A 17,257-nucleotide genomic window follows, 5' to 3' on the forward strand; every position below is an offset into this window, starting at 1 on the left:
GAGAGAGAAATATAGAGAGGGCAAAAGATAGATAGATAGATTAGGCATAGGACAGCAAAGGGTGCACGGAACAAAAACGTGCTCTACAGATATACAAGTCCTATACTTCTGATAGTGTGTATATCACATCCGTCTTATCCTGACAGACAAAAATACCTGGGGCAGGTGTATAGCATAAAAGTCTTTAAAAAATTGCTATACATATAGACAATTTCTATACTTGGACCCTTCTGATAGTGTGTATATCACATCCATCTTATCCTGACAGACAAAAATACCTGGTGCAGGGCCTTAACTGGCATCCAGGTTGACTACTGGTGTGCCTACCCTTGCCTCCATGTTGACTACTGCTGCTTCTGTACTGGCCTCCGTGTTGGCTACTGCTGCTCCTGCCTGGCCTCCATGTTGACTACTGCTGCTCCTGCCTGGCCTCCATGTTGGCTACTGCTGATCCTGCCTGGCCTCCATGTTGACTACTGCTGCTCCTGTACTGGCCTCCGTGTTGGCTACTGCGGCTCCTGCCTGGCCTCCATGTTGACTATTGCTGCTCCTGCCTGGCCTCCATGTTGGCTACTGCTGCTCCTGCCTGACCTCTACGTTGACTACTGTTGCTCCTGCCTGGCCTCCATGTTGGCTACTGCTGTTCCTGCCTGGCCTCCATGTTGGCTACTGCTGCTTCTGCCTGGCCTACATGTTGACTACTGTTGCTGATGCCTGTCCTCCATGTTGGCTACTGCTGATCATGCCTGGCCTCCATGTTGACTACTGTTGCTGATGCCTGTCCTCCATTTTGACTACTGCTGCTCCGGTACTGCCCTCAAATGACTATTGCTGGACCTCCACTGGCCTCCAATGACTACTGCTGCTTCTTCACTGCATTTGTGACCTTTTTCCTGCATAGACCCAGTAATGGTGAGTTTCCTGCATAGACCCAGTAATGGTGAGTTTCCTGCATAGACCCTGTGATGGTGAATATTGAAGTCTAAAAAAAAAATTTGACTTTGAGATATCAAAAAGATAATGATGTTACTGACACGTAGAGCCCTAAATTCAACCAAATACACTACCCCCGTATCATATAGATGCTTTAAACTATGAAATCCGAAATTCGGTCGAACCGAACTTTCCGAAAAAATCCGGAAGTCCGGTCGGAACGAACTTTTGAAAAGTTCGCTCATCTCTAGTAGCGACCACACTTGCAGCGGTTGCCGAAGCGACTGGGCTGCTACCAAGGGCCGGCCATCACTCGGGGCGGCCGCCTGAGGTTTGCCTCAGGCGGCAGAGACCCCAGAATCGGCCCTGGACTGCATGAGGGCTAGGCTTTATTTAAGACCTTTGTATGAGTATGCGGGTATTAATAAACGCATGTCATGCAAGTTTGTCATGCTAAATTTTTTTAACATGATGTGTCTTACAAATCTATGTTTAGTTTGGATGAGAATACCCCTTTAACAAAGAACTACCATCATTACTGATGAAACAAATTGGTTGCCTGGCAGGTCATTGTTGGTGTTCTCCAGTGGTCATAAGACTACTACTACCACCTTGTTGGATATACAAGGATCCTCAATAACTGGGGATGACATAAAATGATTACCAGATGCAGCCCATGGACAAGAACGGTGCTGCTGTTTCTGAAATACAATACTTCCCTTTCTTTCTCAACATGAACAACCCGCTTTGAATTTCCTTTTCTATATGCCTGCAGCTACTAAAAAGAGCTAACTGCATACTCTTTTATTACTGGATTCAATGCATAAACAGTATGCAGCAAGCTCTCTTTGGTGGAATATACCGGGAAATAGAATTTAACTCTATGTCTAGGCAGGGAATTTAGAGCTCTATATGAGAAATGAATGCCACTCCTAACCGCTATAAAGACATGTAAGAAATTAATCAGCCCTAAAAATGGGAATAGTTACTGCCTAATCCTCAGACTTTGTATGCTTAGGTGCTATTACATGGAGCCTTGTAATAGAGACAACAATCAGCCAATGACAATGATCATCAGCTGATCCTGTCTTTAGGTCTTGACCTAAAATCATCGCTGTTCACTGCATATTGGTACGTGTAATAGTGATCTAGCGATCACCTGAGCAGCCCCCCCCCCCCCCCCCCCCCCCGCACCATCCATTTTAATATTACCCTTTTTTTTTGTCTGTGGTACAGGTCACATGATCTGGTGTTTTTTCCTGGGTCTCTTTCTCTTCTGAACATGCTCAGTTTCAAAAACGGAATGTGATAGACAGATGTAACAGATGCAGACGCAACATTGATCCATTTATATCTGTCACTATAGGCTTCACTTTGGTATCAGTTTTATTGAACAGAAATCAAATTTGTGCATGCCACAGTTTTTGCTCCTTTAAAAAAAAACGTAAAACAAACAGAATGGATGGAAATGAATGCAAATACATTCCCACTCAAAAAATTAGTATTCAAATGAATCAGTTTATTTCTGTTTCCCTTGCAAAATGGATCGAAGAAGCGGCAAACAGGTGGAGGAGTAAAGAAAATGTAAACCCAGCCTTATGATTATCGCTTAAATGCGATCGTTATTGAGAAAATTCGATAATCGTTCCGTGTAAATGCAGCATTAGACTAAGTTTATCTACTGGATCAAAAAGGCGATTCCTTTTTGAGAGTGTTATTCACATATTTTAATCTATTCTATTAACCCCTTGCTGCAAAATGACGTTCCAGGAACTTAATGTAAAGCAGGTAGTTCCTGCAACATGACGTTCCAGGAACATCATGCTTTACCTGCCTCTCCCTGCTGTCCCTAGCGGCGATCGGGCAGCAGGAGGAGGCTGTCTCACGCAGCATCCTCCTGCTGCCCCTGCCAGAAGGGGAGCAGCGCTCCCCCCGGGTAGTTAACCCGATAGGCGCTGCGGTCTATGGGGAATCTGGAGAGGGATCCGCTCCCTCCGACCATCACCCCCCCCCCCCGAGCAACCCAGACGCTGCTTAATGCGTCAGGGCTGCTATGGTTAGAACGATCAGGCCCCTGCACTGAGGCAGGGGTCTGATCGTTTGAATGAGCTGTAAGTGTACTAATCATGTGCTGTAATGTATTATAGATGCACCTGCAACATTTTAAAGTGAAGCACGCACACACACACACACACACACACACACACACACACACATACACATACATACATAAATATTTAAGTTACATAAATAAATAAAATAAAAATAAATAAATAATAAATATACAAATTCCCTACCCCCCTTTAAAAATGATCCCCTGAGGATAAAATACACATATTTGGTATCGCCACGTCTGTAATGCCCCCATCTATTAACCTGCTACATTAATTATCCAGCCCGATTAAGGTCGTAAAAAAAATAAAAAACTACCCCCTAAAAAGTATAGAAAAATGCAATCAAAACGTCACATGTACCCAAAAGGTGTACCACTAAAAACGTCAGCTTATGCTGCAAAAAAAAAAAAAAGCCCTCACATAACTCCATTGGTGAAAAAATAAAAATATTACAGCTCTTACAATATGCAAAACACACAGTATTTATAGTATAAATGCCAAAAACTAAAACAAAAGCTATATAAAATGGATATCACTGTAATTGTACCGACCTGACGAATAACAATAACATGTCATATGTGATATATAGTAAAGGGCGTACAAAAAAATTATAAAAAACAGCTGCTAAATTGTGTTTTTTATTCATACCACCTCATATAAAAGTAAATAAAAAATTATCGGGGTGTCACGTGTCCCTCATAATGGTACCGATGGAAACGTCAACTTGTCTTACACAAATATTTTGGCACCACAAGGCCTCTGTGACAAGATAAAATGGCTAAAAGAAAACTGAAATAAAAAAAGGCCCCAAAATTCCCCAGGTCTCTGTCATGTCTGCGGCCTGTGGTTGAGTCAGGTGACGTACTGCGGCCACATATGGGGTATTTTTAGAAACATTGGAATATGGGGAATACATATTGAGTTCAATTTCTCAGTTTGTATTTGCTGTGTTAGAGAAAAAATGGATTAAAATGGAATATCTGCCAAAAAAAAATGAAAATTTTAAATTTCTGCTCCAACCTGCTTACATTTCTATAAAAACACCTAAAGGGTTAATGAACTTATGAAATGTTACTTTGAATACTTTGAGGGGTGCAGTTTTTACAGTGGAGAGATTTATGGGGGTAACTAACATTCAGGCCCCACAAATCCACTTCAGAACTGAACTGGTCCCTAATAAAATCAGAATTTTAAATTTTCCTGAAATTATGAAAAATTGCTGCAAAATTTCGAAGCCCTCTACCATCCTAACAAGTAAAAGGACGTTCACCAAATGACGTCACCATAAAGTAGACATGTAGTAGTTGCAGTAATAATTAGTTTATGTGGCATGACTATTTTTCTTAGAACAAGAGAATTTTGAATATAAAGAAACATAAATTTTGTCCAGTTTTTGCGCAAATATTGTTTTTTTTTTTTTTTTTTTACAAACAACTGAATGTATCAACCAAAGTATACCACAAACATAAAGAGGAATATGTCACTAAAAAACAATCTCAGAATAACCGCGATAATTAAAGGCACCGCAGAGTTATCACTACATAAAGAGAGACAGGTCAGATTTGAAAAATAAGGGCCTATTTTCCAAATCTGACCTGTCTCTCTTTATGTAGTGATAACTCTGCAATGCTTTTAATTATTGCGGTTATTCTGAGATTGTTTTTTCGTGACATATTCCTCTTTATGTTAGTTGTCATTAAGGCCAAAACAGGCTGCAGAGGCAAGGTGGTTAAACGCTAAGTTTTAACATTGTAAATAGTACACAGGTTTTTCACAGTGATTTTCAAGCCTTAGTTGACACTTCTTATTTACTGGCATAATTTGCACCAGAATTTTCTGTCAACAATTTGGTGCCCATTTTTGTATCTCAAGTAGGGATGGTCCGAACCTACCGAGGTTCGGGTTCGTATGAACCCGAACGCTCAGCACCAGATTCCCGCTGTCTGCCTGCTCCGTGGAGCGGGCGGATCCAGCGGGAGTAACTCCCTGAAAACTGGGATACAGCCTATGGCTATGGCTGTATCCCAGTTTTCCAGGCGGTCCTTCCGCTGGATCCGCACGCTCCACGGAGCGGGCAGACAGCGGGAATCATTACCAAGGGTTCGGGTTCATACGAACCCGAACCGAACTCTGTTTGGACCATCCCTAATCTCAAGCCATACCCCATTTTCCCTAAGCCACAACCCTTTTCTCTCAGGTTACTCATAGTGAATATATTTGTGGCTCTGCCCCTTTAGTAAATGGTAGACGTTCACTTTCAACTACTTGACATTTGTATAGTAGAGGGGATGCAACCTAACATTACAAATATAAACTTTGTGGGTCCAGCCTATGTTTTTGGGAAGAAAGATCATATCAGAATGGCACCAACATCCTTTATAACAATGATTAAAAACGTTGCCTGTGCTGTATAACCAGTCTTTGTGCTGTGTATGGGATACATCGAGGTACTCTCAGCTTGTAATATCATAACAGAGACTTTTACATGGCTGCAGTATAGTAAAGTCAAGAAGCTCTATTACCGCCTTAGTGACTGAGATGAATCTGTCATAGCTGATGAGGACAATGTTGAAGACAGAAGCAGTGCAGAGCAGATAGTCCATGACCAGCCACAACTTGCACAGTCCTTTCCCAAATTTCCATTGTCCTGTCAGGACATAGGGGATGTAGAGAGGGATACAGAACCCACCTGAGGAGCAGACAAGCAGAACAGTGAGAGAGCATGGCAATGACAATATTAGTCACAATGTTTATTTGCTGTCAATGACAATAAAAAGTTACATGCAATATATTACATATGTACATGACAGCTCTTCACATTATTTCCTGTCATTGCAAATATATACAGCAGTAGCCACCAAAGCAACTCTCCAGCTGTTGCTAAACAACAACTCCCAGCATGCCTCTTATTGTCAGTGCTTGTTGAAAGTTGTAGTTTTTGGAGGCCATCAAGGTAAAGGAATAAGTGGGAGAATATAAGAGTCAGACAGACCCCCTTGGGTCCTCAAACCACATCTCCCAGCAAGCTCCGACAGCCTTAGATCCCACGTTAACTCTTTTAGTTAACGTTCCCCTAATCATTCCTTTACCCTGGCAATCCAACTAATGTTCAGAACTAGTCATTGCAAAGCATAAACTACTTACCCACTAAGAAATCAGCAATTGCTAGGTTTAGGAAGAAGAAATTTCCTTGAGTTCTTAACCCTTTATCAACCACAAAAGCCAGAATGACCAAAGCATTGCCCAACACAGTTGCTAGCACCATGAGGATCATAAGGACAGCTAGTAATATAGAGACACTCGGAGTGAACTGTCCATAGTGCTGAAATTGCTCCTCGTTGTTGACCAAGCATTTATTCCCCAGCTGGTTGTCCACTGTTGAGCTGTTGACTCCTGACATAGCTGCTGCTAGAAGTCAGAGAAAGGGGGCTGTAAAAAAAACTGAAAACCCAGTGCAAAGAGTCACATCATTCAAGAGCAGAACCTACTATCCAGACAGAAAGCATATGGCTGAGAGGAGTTTGCTTCATCTGTGTACTAAAAATCCCAACTCCAAGCCTTCTGGTTCCCGCAAATGTAATGCAATGTAATGGCCCAATAAATAGCATTATATACATGAAACAGGTTGAATACTGAGCAGTGAACAGCCCTATAGCACCACCTCTAGGACAAAAGTTGTATAACGGGCAAAGATGATCAATGTGTAAGCGACAATCTGTTGGCTTAAGAAGATAGGGCATATATTAACCATTACAATGCCCTTGAGAAAAAGAGGCAGCCAATAGTACTAGACGATGTCTCTATTAAATGAAGTGTAAGTGTCTTTAGTAGGCGTTAAGCATGCATAATGACTGCACCTTGTCCTAAGTCATTCATATGGCAGAAGCTGCAGTGGTTTAGCATATTGTTTTTCACAGTTGCCACTGCAGATGGAAGTTCTGTGATGTCAGGGTTAAACTAACTGTACTAACCTGCCAGGGAAGCTGGAAACAATCAAGATGGGTATCATCCATTGAATAGGGCAGTGGTCTGCAATCTGTGGCTGCCCAGAGGTTGTGAAAATGTTACTTTCATCAGGGTATGTCATCTACCAGTCATTATAATAGTTGTAGCTTCAAAACACCTGGAGAGCGAAAGGTTAAAGACCACTGCTGTAAATACACTGAACATAGTAAATATAGATATGTAAGTATATAAACCAGTAAGCTTTTAGTGGTGGCTGCAGGTAGCCAGAATTTCATCATTGTTTCCTGTTACATACAGATCACTGCCATTAAGGAATACCATTATCATGCTGTCCTTTTCACTAACAATGCTGAGGTAGGTGTATATGTCAAAGTAACATCAAGCTTTCCCAGCAGAACATTGCCTGTGTAATCACGCTGTCTTCATGAGTTTGTCTTCTTTCTTTATTGCTCTCTAGTGTCATCCACATAATCAATGCACATGTACCCAGCTGCCTACATGATACAGGAAAAGAAGACATCATTTATCAGAACATACCTCCTTCTAGTGCTCCATTGTAATGGACAATGGTCAGCATGGGATTACTGACTGATCTGTAACTATCCAGTTGCATACATAGCAAGCTGCAATACACTGAGTGTTGTGGCAACTTTGACAACAGTAAATCTTTAGTAAATGAGCCACTTCACTGGTTGTGCATTTATGGACCGCGTTTGCTTGGTACTAATGACTGCACTCAGGTCCATACACTTGCTGCTTTTTCTGCTTCTAAAGCTGCTCTGAGACGTTGACAACAGTCAAATTGTGGGAGTCCAGGTGTCAGCTGCAGTTATCTGGAAATATGGAGTGTTATTGGCTAATGGTGCATTTACACAGAGAGATTGATCTTACAGATTTTGAAAGTGAAAGCCAGAAATTGATTTGAGAAGAGAAGAAATCTCAGTCTTTCCTTAAAGGGGTAGTGCGGCGGTAAAAAATTATTCACAGAATAACACACATTACAAAGTTATACAACTTTGTAATGTATGTTATGTCTGTGAATGGCCCCCTTCCCCGTGTCCCACCACCCCCACCCGTGTACCCGGAAGTGTAGTGCATTATACATACCTGATCCGTGCCGACACGCGTCCGCCATCTTGTGCCAAACGTCATCTTCGGCCGGCCGGCCTGAACACCTCCGATTTTACCGAGTGCCGGCCGCATCATCAGCTGCTCAGCCGCGATTGGCTGAGCATAACTGTGCTTGGCCAATCGCGGCTCAGTGGCTGATGAGAAGCTGTACTTAGTGCATTTCTTATCCAGCTCTGTGTCACATGATAAGACGGCCTCATAATGAAAGTGTATAATGCTGCGTTTACACGTAACGATTATCATGCGAATTTGTGCGATAACGATCGAATTCGAACGATAATCGTACGTGTAAACGCAGCAAACGATCAAACGACAAGCGAGAAATCGTTCATTTTCATCTTTGAACATGTTCTCAAATCGTTGTTGATCGTTCCCAAAAAATTTGCAGATCGTTCCGTGTTGCCGATTTAACCAAAATGAGATCGCAACGATCACAAAACAAATTTTCCGTACGATATATCGTACCGTCTAAAGGCTGATCGTTATGAAAAAAAATTGTTACGCCGACATCGTTAATTGTACGATCGGGCAAATTCTCGTTTCGTGTAAACGCAGCATTAAACACGTCTTTTCTCACTGACACAGAGCAAGGAGGGGGCTGCTCATTCCATTTATCTGTCTAAACACTCAGACCCAGACCGATAAAAACTTTTGACATGTCACTCTAACATAAAAAACACCAAAGTGCAACAGCAACCTACAGGTGCAAGTCCTTACCTTACATACTCCCCAGGTGTACACATGATAAAAACCTGCTCCATAGATATTACATTTTTTAAAATATCTATAGAGCAGGTTTTTATCGTTTGTACACTGGGGGGAGTATGTATGGTGAGCACTTGCACCTGTTTGTTGCAGTTGTATTTTCAGTTTTTTTTTTTTTTTTTTTTTTTTTTGTGTGTCTGTATGTAAAAGATGCAGCGTGCAACCTACAGGGTAAACAGAGGTATAGAGGTGTGGCCAGTTTTTGCTTTTTCCTTTCTCTCTGACATGTTAAAAGTTTTTTTTTGTGATGAAAGTGTCACGTTAATAGTGTCTGTTAAGCCATAATAAAATCTGTTAACAGCAGTTAGCCTACTTGTCGACAGATTTTAGTTAGGAGCTTTCATTGATTTCACTACTACAAGAAATAAAAACATAAATCAGTGAAAAGAGCAAAATTGTACATTGTACATTCTTTGGATAAAGCCACTGTCCTTTAAGGGGGAAGTATTATTTAAATGCTTTATGCCTTGGCATGAGTCTACAATATGACATTGATGATCGGACATCAGAACATTGCTGCCCACCTACAGTTAAACCTATATTAAGCTCTGAAATGCTAATTCCCAAAGCATGTGACATTTGTTCTTCATGAAGACATGTTCTTCACAATGATTAGTGACAAGCTTTATTATACAACATGAAAAATAGCAGGACAACAATGACGCATAGAGTAAAACATTATTTATTACACAATGGATGAAACACACTCCACATGATAACAGTGCCTTTAAAATTTGTTATGCATATTGAAGTAATAATTTTACATGATGATGTTCAAACATGGAACCATATTATCTTGTTAATAGAAAAAAGCACTACAGAGCCAAGGGTGTGCACGGTGCACGGTCGTTGAGAATAATCCTTGTTCAGGGTTCCAGAAAATGGTATAAATGTTAGAATCAGACATAGAGTGTTTACTGGTTACATTAACCTGTTAAAGGTCGAAACATTTTCATTTTCATATCTTTTACTTTTCCCCTCCTAAGGGTATGTTGACACAATGGGGGACATTTATGAAGTCTGGCGTTTTTTACGCTGGGCTTACAAATGTCCCCGCAGCTCAGGGGATTTATGTAGAGGCGCATTGCCTGTACATAAATCCCGATCGCACAGAGCCAGTCTGTGCAAAAATTTTGAAACCTACTCCAGCTCAGAGCTGGCGTAGGTTTCGGTATAATTTTTTCACAAAAGAAAATTATAAATGCACCCCTGTAACACCCTCTCTCAGCCCCACTGGTGAAGGTGGCGCAGATGCGAAAAAAATGTTCGCAAAAGTACAGTTTGCAAATATTTTTACACCGATTTGCCCCATCTGTGCCTAAAAAAGGCATTAATGGTTTTTCATACATGTCCCCCAATGTTCCTTGATCATTATCATTATTAACCGCCAAAATGATCAAATATGGCCGTATTTTCACCTCCAAAAACATTGTGTGAACATACACCGCAGCAATACTTCAGTTTTTTACTCAAACTGTTAGCTAAAATAAGCACAAAAATTGTGCAAGATTTATCAAGGCTCATGCTCCTAATGATAAATTTTGTGCATGGACTGGAGATTTCTGAGCAGCACGTGAAGGGTGCGCAGGTGCAAACTTTCTTACACAAATGATACATATGCCCCTCAATCTTTCACTTTACTGCAAAACCTGCAATTTTGTGCAGTATAACAACCGATCATTTTTTTCTGCGGGTCACTATACATCAATACAAAATTTTTACAGCTTTGCATTGCCATTTTTTTGCAAACATGACTTTGGGGTGGGAAAAAGTCACTTTAATGGTGCGTTCACACCTACAGGATCTGCAGCTGATTTTCTGCAGCAGATTTCATTTAAATAACTGAACACCGCATCAAATCTGCTGCAGATCCTGTAGGTGTGAACGCACCCTAAAGCTGAATAACTGCTTTGCAGTTGGAGCTACAGGAATCTATGAGTCTTATCACATAGTTCTCCCTTTCTTCCATTCTCTACTCATTGTTCACACATAAGCTATACATTAAATAATAAATCAGCAGTTCCAGCAGGTGTGGAAGGATCACACACGATGTGGAGAATTCTGGAAGGTTCAGCATGCTTGGTATTTCATCTATTCATGTGCAATGACTTTTCATGAATTTAATGACTTGGAGTGTGGAAACATATAAAATACTCTATTTGATTACAGGATCACTGGGGCTTTTACACCCAAAGGAATTCAATGGTAATCTTAATCCAACATTAAAATTACCATTGGATTCTCCACTGTCTTTTTGAATCACACACAATGTTTACCAGGCATACACACAGTAATGGCCTTTTTTGAGATGACTAAAACATTCTCATTGAAGCCTATGGAAGAAAAATGCCACAGTTAGCAAAAAAAAAAAAAAAGCTACACCCTCAGCATGCTGCATGTTGGAAAAACTTCCACAGAGCCTCAAAACCGTTAGAGAGGAAAAAAATGCCACCCCCAAAAAACACCATGGGGGAGATTTATCAAAGGGTGTAAAATATAGACTGGTGTAAACTACCCCTAGCAACCAATCACAGCTCAGCTTTCAGCATTGGTAAAATGAAAAAGGAGATGTGATTGGTTGCTGTGGGCAATTATTGTGTATATTTTACAACATTTGATAAATGTGGGCTCATGTGTATACATAAGATTATAAACTTCCATTAACTTCCAGGTAACATCTGTCCGCTGGTGTTTTTGCAAAAAAACAAACAAACAGCATTTTCCTAAAGTATAGGACAATGTGCCATTAGGGCTGTTAGGTTATACCTGTTAGATTATAATGGAGAGATTCAGGTAACAATCCTTGTACCTGGGGCTATTCAGGGAACTCATATTGTTGTGCACATTTATTATTATTATTATTATTATTATTTATTTATAAAGCGCCCTTAATTTCAGAGCGCTATACAATAGAAAGGCAACAGGCAGGAACAATACAAGATCAGAAAACATTACGTGACGGCAAAAGACTGGTACATGGGGGAAGAGGACCCTGCCCGCGAGGGCATCCAATCTATAGGGTATAGGGAGAGAAACAGGAGGTAAAGTGCAGCCATTCAAGTGTGATGCAGAGTTATTGTATGTTGTAGCCTAGTTTGAAAAGATGGGTTTTCAGGTTACTTTTGAAGGACATGATGGTGGATGAGAGACGGATGAGTCGGGGTAGCGAGTTCCAGAGTATGGGGGAGGCTCGGGCAAAGTCTTGGAGGCGGTTGTGCGAGGTACGAACAAGGGGGGAGCGCAGACGGAGGTCACTGGAGGATCAAAGGTTGCGTGAGGGATGGTAGCGGGATATCAGGTCAGAGATGTACGGAGGGGACAGGTTGTGGATGGCCTTGTATGTCATGGTCAACAGTTTAAAGTGAATACGTTGGGCAATGGGGAGCCAGTGGAGGGATTGGCAGAGGGGAGAGGCTGAGGCAAAGCGAGGGGAAAGGTGGATTAGTCGGGCAGCAGTGTTAAGGATAGACTGGAGGGGATCAAGGGAGTTAGCTGGAAGGCCAGAGAGGAGGATGTTATAGTAGTCCAAGCGGGAGATAATGAGAGCATGTACCAATAGTTTGGTGGAGTCAGGGGTGAGGAAAGAGCGGATTCTGGAAATGTTTTTGAGGTGAAGGCGGCAGGAGGTGGTCAGGGCCTGAATATGTGGTTTAAAGGACAGGGCAGAGTCAAAGGTGACCCCAAGGCAGCGGACTTGGGGGACAGGGGACAGAGTGCAGCCATTGATAGTGTTTGACAGATTAGACGGCAGAGTGGAGCGAGATGGGGGAAAGATGATTAGTTCTGTTTTGTCCATGTTGAGCTTTAGAAAGCGGGAGGAGAAGAAGGAGGATATGGCCAAAAGACACTCTGGAATCCTGGATAGCAAAGAGGTGACATCCGGACCAGAGAGGTAGATCTGAGTGTCATCGGCGTAGAGGTGGTAGCTGAAGCCGTGGGACTCTATGATATGTCCCAGGCCAGAGGTGTAGATGGAGAAGAGAAGAGGCCCAAGTACAGAGCCTTGGGGAACACCAACAGTAAGGGGACGAGGAGGTGGTGTGAGAATGGGAGACACTAAAAGTGCAGTTGGAGAGGTAAGAGGAGATCCAGGAGAGGGCTAGGCTAGTGATACCAAGGGATGAGAGGATTTGTAAGAGGAGAAAATGGTCAACTGTGTCGAAGGCAGAAGATAGGTCAAGGAGAAGGATCACAGAATATTGGCGCGAGGTTTTGGCAGTCAGCAGGTCATTAGCCACTTTGGTGAGGGCGGTTTCTGTGGAGTGGTGGGGGCGGAAGCCAGATTGCAGGGAGTCAAAAAGCGAGTTGGATGAAAAATGGGAGGAAAGTTCATGGTAGACATTGTTGTTCCAGGAGTTTTGAGGCAAAGGGGAGAAGAGAGATGGGGCGGTAGCTGGATAAGGAGGTAGGATCAAGGGATGGCTTTTTGAGGATGGGTGTGGTGTGATGGTTGCATGTTTGTATAGAGATGGGAAGACACCAGAAGTTAGTGATAGATTGAAGAGATGGGTTAGTGCTGGGAAAAGTGCTGAGGAGAGGTTGGGGATAAGGTGGGATGGAATTGGGTCAAGTGCGCAGGTGGTGAGATATGATGTGGAGAGTAGTTTGGAGAGATGTTCTTGTGTGATGGTGGAAAGGTGAGTTAGTGGGGACGGGCAGTAGACAGGCATGAGGGGGGGCTGAGGGGATTGTGAGGTGAAGCTTACCCTGATGTCATCGATTTTCTGCTTGAAGAATGTGGCGAAGTCCTCAGAAGAGATGAGGGATGTGGGGGGTGGCAGTGGGGGGGCGGAGAAGAGAGTTGAAGGTGTTAAACAGTTACCTAGGGTTGTGAGATAAGGAAGATATGAGGGAAGAAAAGTAGTCCTGTTTAGCAGAGGTGAGGGCAGATTTGAACTCCTGTATGTTTGGAAGTGTTCCTCAGAGTTGGTCTTCTTCCAGCGCCGCTCAGCAGCTCTGGACACTCTCCTTAGTTGTTTGGTTAGGTCGGTGTGCCAAGGCTGTCTGTTCGTGCTTCGTGTTCTCTTTTTCGTGAGAGGGGCAACAGAGTCGAGGGCTGGGGTTATTGTGGAGTTGTAGAAGGTTGCGGCTGTGTCAGTGTCGTTCAGAGAGTGTATGGTGGAGAGAGGCAGAAGAGAGTCAGAGAGTGTTTGAATGTTGAGGTTTCTGAGGTTCCTGCGAGGGTGGGCAAGTTTCTGGACTGGGGAGGCAGATGAAGAGAGGAGAAACGAGAAAGTTAGGAGGTTGTGGTCAGAGATGTGGAGAGATGTGCTGGTGAGGTCAAGTATGAGGCAGAGGCGGGAGAAGATGAGGTCCAGTGTGTGGCCCTTTTTGTGAGTGGCCATAGAGGACCACTGTGTAAGGCCAAAGGAGGAGGCTAGTGATAGGAGTTTAGAGGCGGGTGATTTGGTCGTGTCGATGGGGATGTTGAAGTCGCCCATGATGATGGTGGGAATATCTGTTGAAAGGAAATGCAACAGCCAAGTGTTGAACTGGTCAAGGAAGGTGGTTGCGGATCCTGGTGGTCGGTAGATGACAGCCACTTGGAGGTTAGAGGGGGAATAGATACAGATAGAGTGTACTTCAAAGGAGGTGAGGGTGAGAGCAGGGAGAGGAGGGCTTGGGGTAAAGGAGCAGTTGTCCATTAGCAGCAGGCCAAGTCTTTGTGTCATTTTTCTGGCTAATTTGGTAGTTTTTAGCTCAGAGGGGTTGTGGTTTAAGTTAGCTACTTTTTTTAGCCAGATATATCATGTGTGATTTTTCATTTTGGGGTAAAAAAATTGCACAAAAATTGCCCTAGCTAGTTTTTTTTTAGCCAAGTTGTTAGCAAAGAAAAGCACAAAAATGGTGCAAGATTTTTCAAGGCGTTTGTGTCTAATGCGAGTTTTGGCGCATGGGTCAGAGATTTTTGGCAAGTGCAAAAATTATTGCGCAAATGATAAATGTTCTCCTATATGATCTATGCTCCATGGACCATAAATGTTTTGCAGTGGTATTTTATGAAGGCAACTTCTACAAATGTTTTGGTATTCTGCATACTGTACATACCAATGCCTGTGAGACTGATCATTTGATCACTTGAATCTTGTTTATTGACACCTCATTACATTGGATTAGGTTGGATGGAGAAATACATATTTATTTTTTTCTACTCCATCTATGTTTGTTACTTTGGGTGCAGATCCCCTTTAAACAATCATATAATCAGATTTTTTTAATCTTACATTCTGACACTTGACATCTGATGTTACTCATTTTATCCTCTCGGTGGGTGCTTTCATTATATCCTTATTTATAAGTCCTTAAATTGCAGCCTCTTATAATAGCGCTAATGGGGGTATTCAGGATGGGGTCTTTTGCAAAAGATCAAAAGATGCTTTTTGTAGCCTTTTTAATGGAACTTTCCTTGAAAATTTTATTCATGAAAAGCAGTTTTTAATGTGAAAGGAAAAACGAAACAATGATCTTTTTGTGCAACGAAGCATAAGTCGTTCTAAAATAGAAATAATTTTATCTTGTTACTTTTATCTCTTGAATGTTGAATGCTGACAGTCATTGGTTTAATGAGTTATAATAAGCTGGTACACAATGAAGAAATGGGCAAAAAAAATATTAGTAACAGAATTTACAATATTAAAAAAAAGTATTATTCTACAAATTTAAATGGTTTGTCTTATTAGGATCAAATATATACAGTGGTGCCTTGGATTCTGAGCATAATTCGTTCCGGGACCGTGCTTGTAATCCAAATCCGCTCTTAAACCAAAGCAAAATTTCCCATAAGAAATCATAGAAATGCAGACAATTGGTTCCACACCCCAAAAATAATGATTTATTATTCTGAATAACAGGTAAATCTAATGAAACAAACATTCAGAAACAGCAGAATATGTGATATTATGTTACTGTACAGTAATGGAGAGTATGGGAAACACAAGGGCTGACAGAGACTGCAGGGAGCATGAAGGAATGAGCAGGGAATATGTGGGCAGATACATGCAGCACTCTCTGTCCGGGGAGAGAGGGGTTACAGCTATGGAGAGATTATCTCCACAGTCTTGTCCCCTGATGTAAGCCCCAGCCTGGAGTGGATCTGCTATGATTTGGAAGGTGAGGGAGACTTCCTGGGTCGGAGTACAGTGCTGTAGACCCCGCTATGCAGACCATGCCCCTCCCCTATTCGCGCTCCCACCCAGTCCAGGGAGCTCTTAAACCAAAGCAATGCTCTTAAACCAAGTCACAATTTTTAAAAACAGTGAGCTCTTAAACCAAAACACTCTTAAACCAAGTTACTCTTAAACCAAGGTAACACTGTATTCCTAATAGGGCAAACCATTTAAATTTGTAGAATAATAAATACTTTTTTTTTATCTATCTATCTATCTATCTATCTATCTATCTATCTATCTACACACCCTGTGAGGACATAAGCATTCATAGAGGGAAGGAGACCCTGTACTAGGCTGGGTTGAGGGTGCATTTGGTGTTTTTCATGCCCCCAATGCCCTGAATGCCCAGTTGGTGTCCCCCCACTGAGTGGCACTCCTTGGCAACAGGCTTCCTTTTCTAGAGGGATATCTGGCTATTTCTGTGATTTGAGACTCGCAACCGAGGCTCTACTAACCTTTTTTTTTGCAGACTGAAATTTTATAGGGGGCAATCAGTGGAGACTCTTAAATGAGTACTCCATTGGATTTTTTTACTGATCTCCCTGAACTCAGTGATTGTTGTGTTTTGTTGGTCTAGTTTTCATTGCCCCTGTTAGACAGAATCCTACTTTACACTGACAAGGGGCAAACACCCCAAAACAGTTGTCTGTTGATGGATGCCTGGCTTCGGTAATCCCTTGTCTTATGTTGCAGTACTTGCAACCGAGTTAGACTTTGACTAAAGGGTGACCACCCCGGTATTTCCCTATTTATGTCTCAATACTCGCAACAGAGTGGGACTTAAGGGGCTATGTATCAGGGTGGTTTGGTGGGAGGCATCCCACCAATCAACACCTGAGCTGGGACTCGTTTGCAGCCGCTGACTGGCTGAGATGACAGTTGTCCAGTGTCATCTTAGCCAATCAGCATCTGCAGCAATGTTCCGGCTCAGATGCTGATTGTCTGATGACCCATTAGAACAGCCAGATCCCGGCATACTTCTAGCATAGTGTACGGTATCCACATAGTGCACGGTATCCCTGGGGGCCAGATTGATCTCACACTGTACCTATCTTAGCAAGGAAGAGTGTTAAGTGCCCCCCTTACTTGCTGGGGTGGGTGCAGTGCTGGGAGAAAAGGGGAGTGTGTTTATACTCACCTCCAGTGTCTTCATTCTTCACTATAGCCCAGCACACTAAA

The 17,257-nt window shown here is 42.3% G+C and overlaps 1 protein-coding gene across 1 annotated transcript in view; it reads right to left on the minus strand.

Moving 5' to 3' along the window:
* The window catches only part of LOC138789297 (histamine H3 receptor-like), a 60,455-nt gene that overhangs the window by 10,757 nt on the left and 32,441 nt on the right, over positions 1–17,257 (minus strand). The window contains exons 6-7 of the mRNA XM_069967901.1: positions 6,192–6,455; positions 5,570–5,736 (exon numbers count right to left, since the gene is read on the minus strand). Coding sequence (XP_069824002.1) covers positions 5,570–5,736; positions 6,192–6,455 — 431 coding nt within the window. The remainder of the gene's footprint in view (positions 1–5,569; positions 5,737–6,191; positions 6,456–17,257) is intronic.

Source organism: Dendropsophus ebraccatus, chromosome 4, assembly GCF_027789765.1.
Source record: "Dendropsophus ebraccatus isolate aDenEbr1 chromosome 4, aDenEbr1.pat, whole genome shotgun sequence".
Taxonomy (NCBI): Eukaryota; Metazoa; Chordata; class Amphibia; order Anura; family Hylidae; genus Dendropsophus; species Dendropsophus ebraccatus.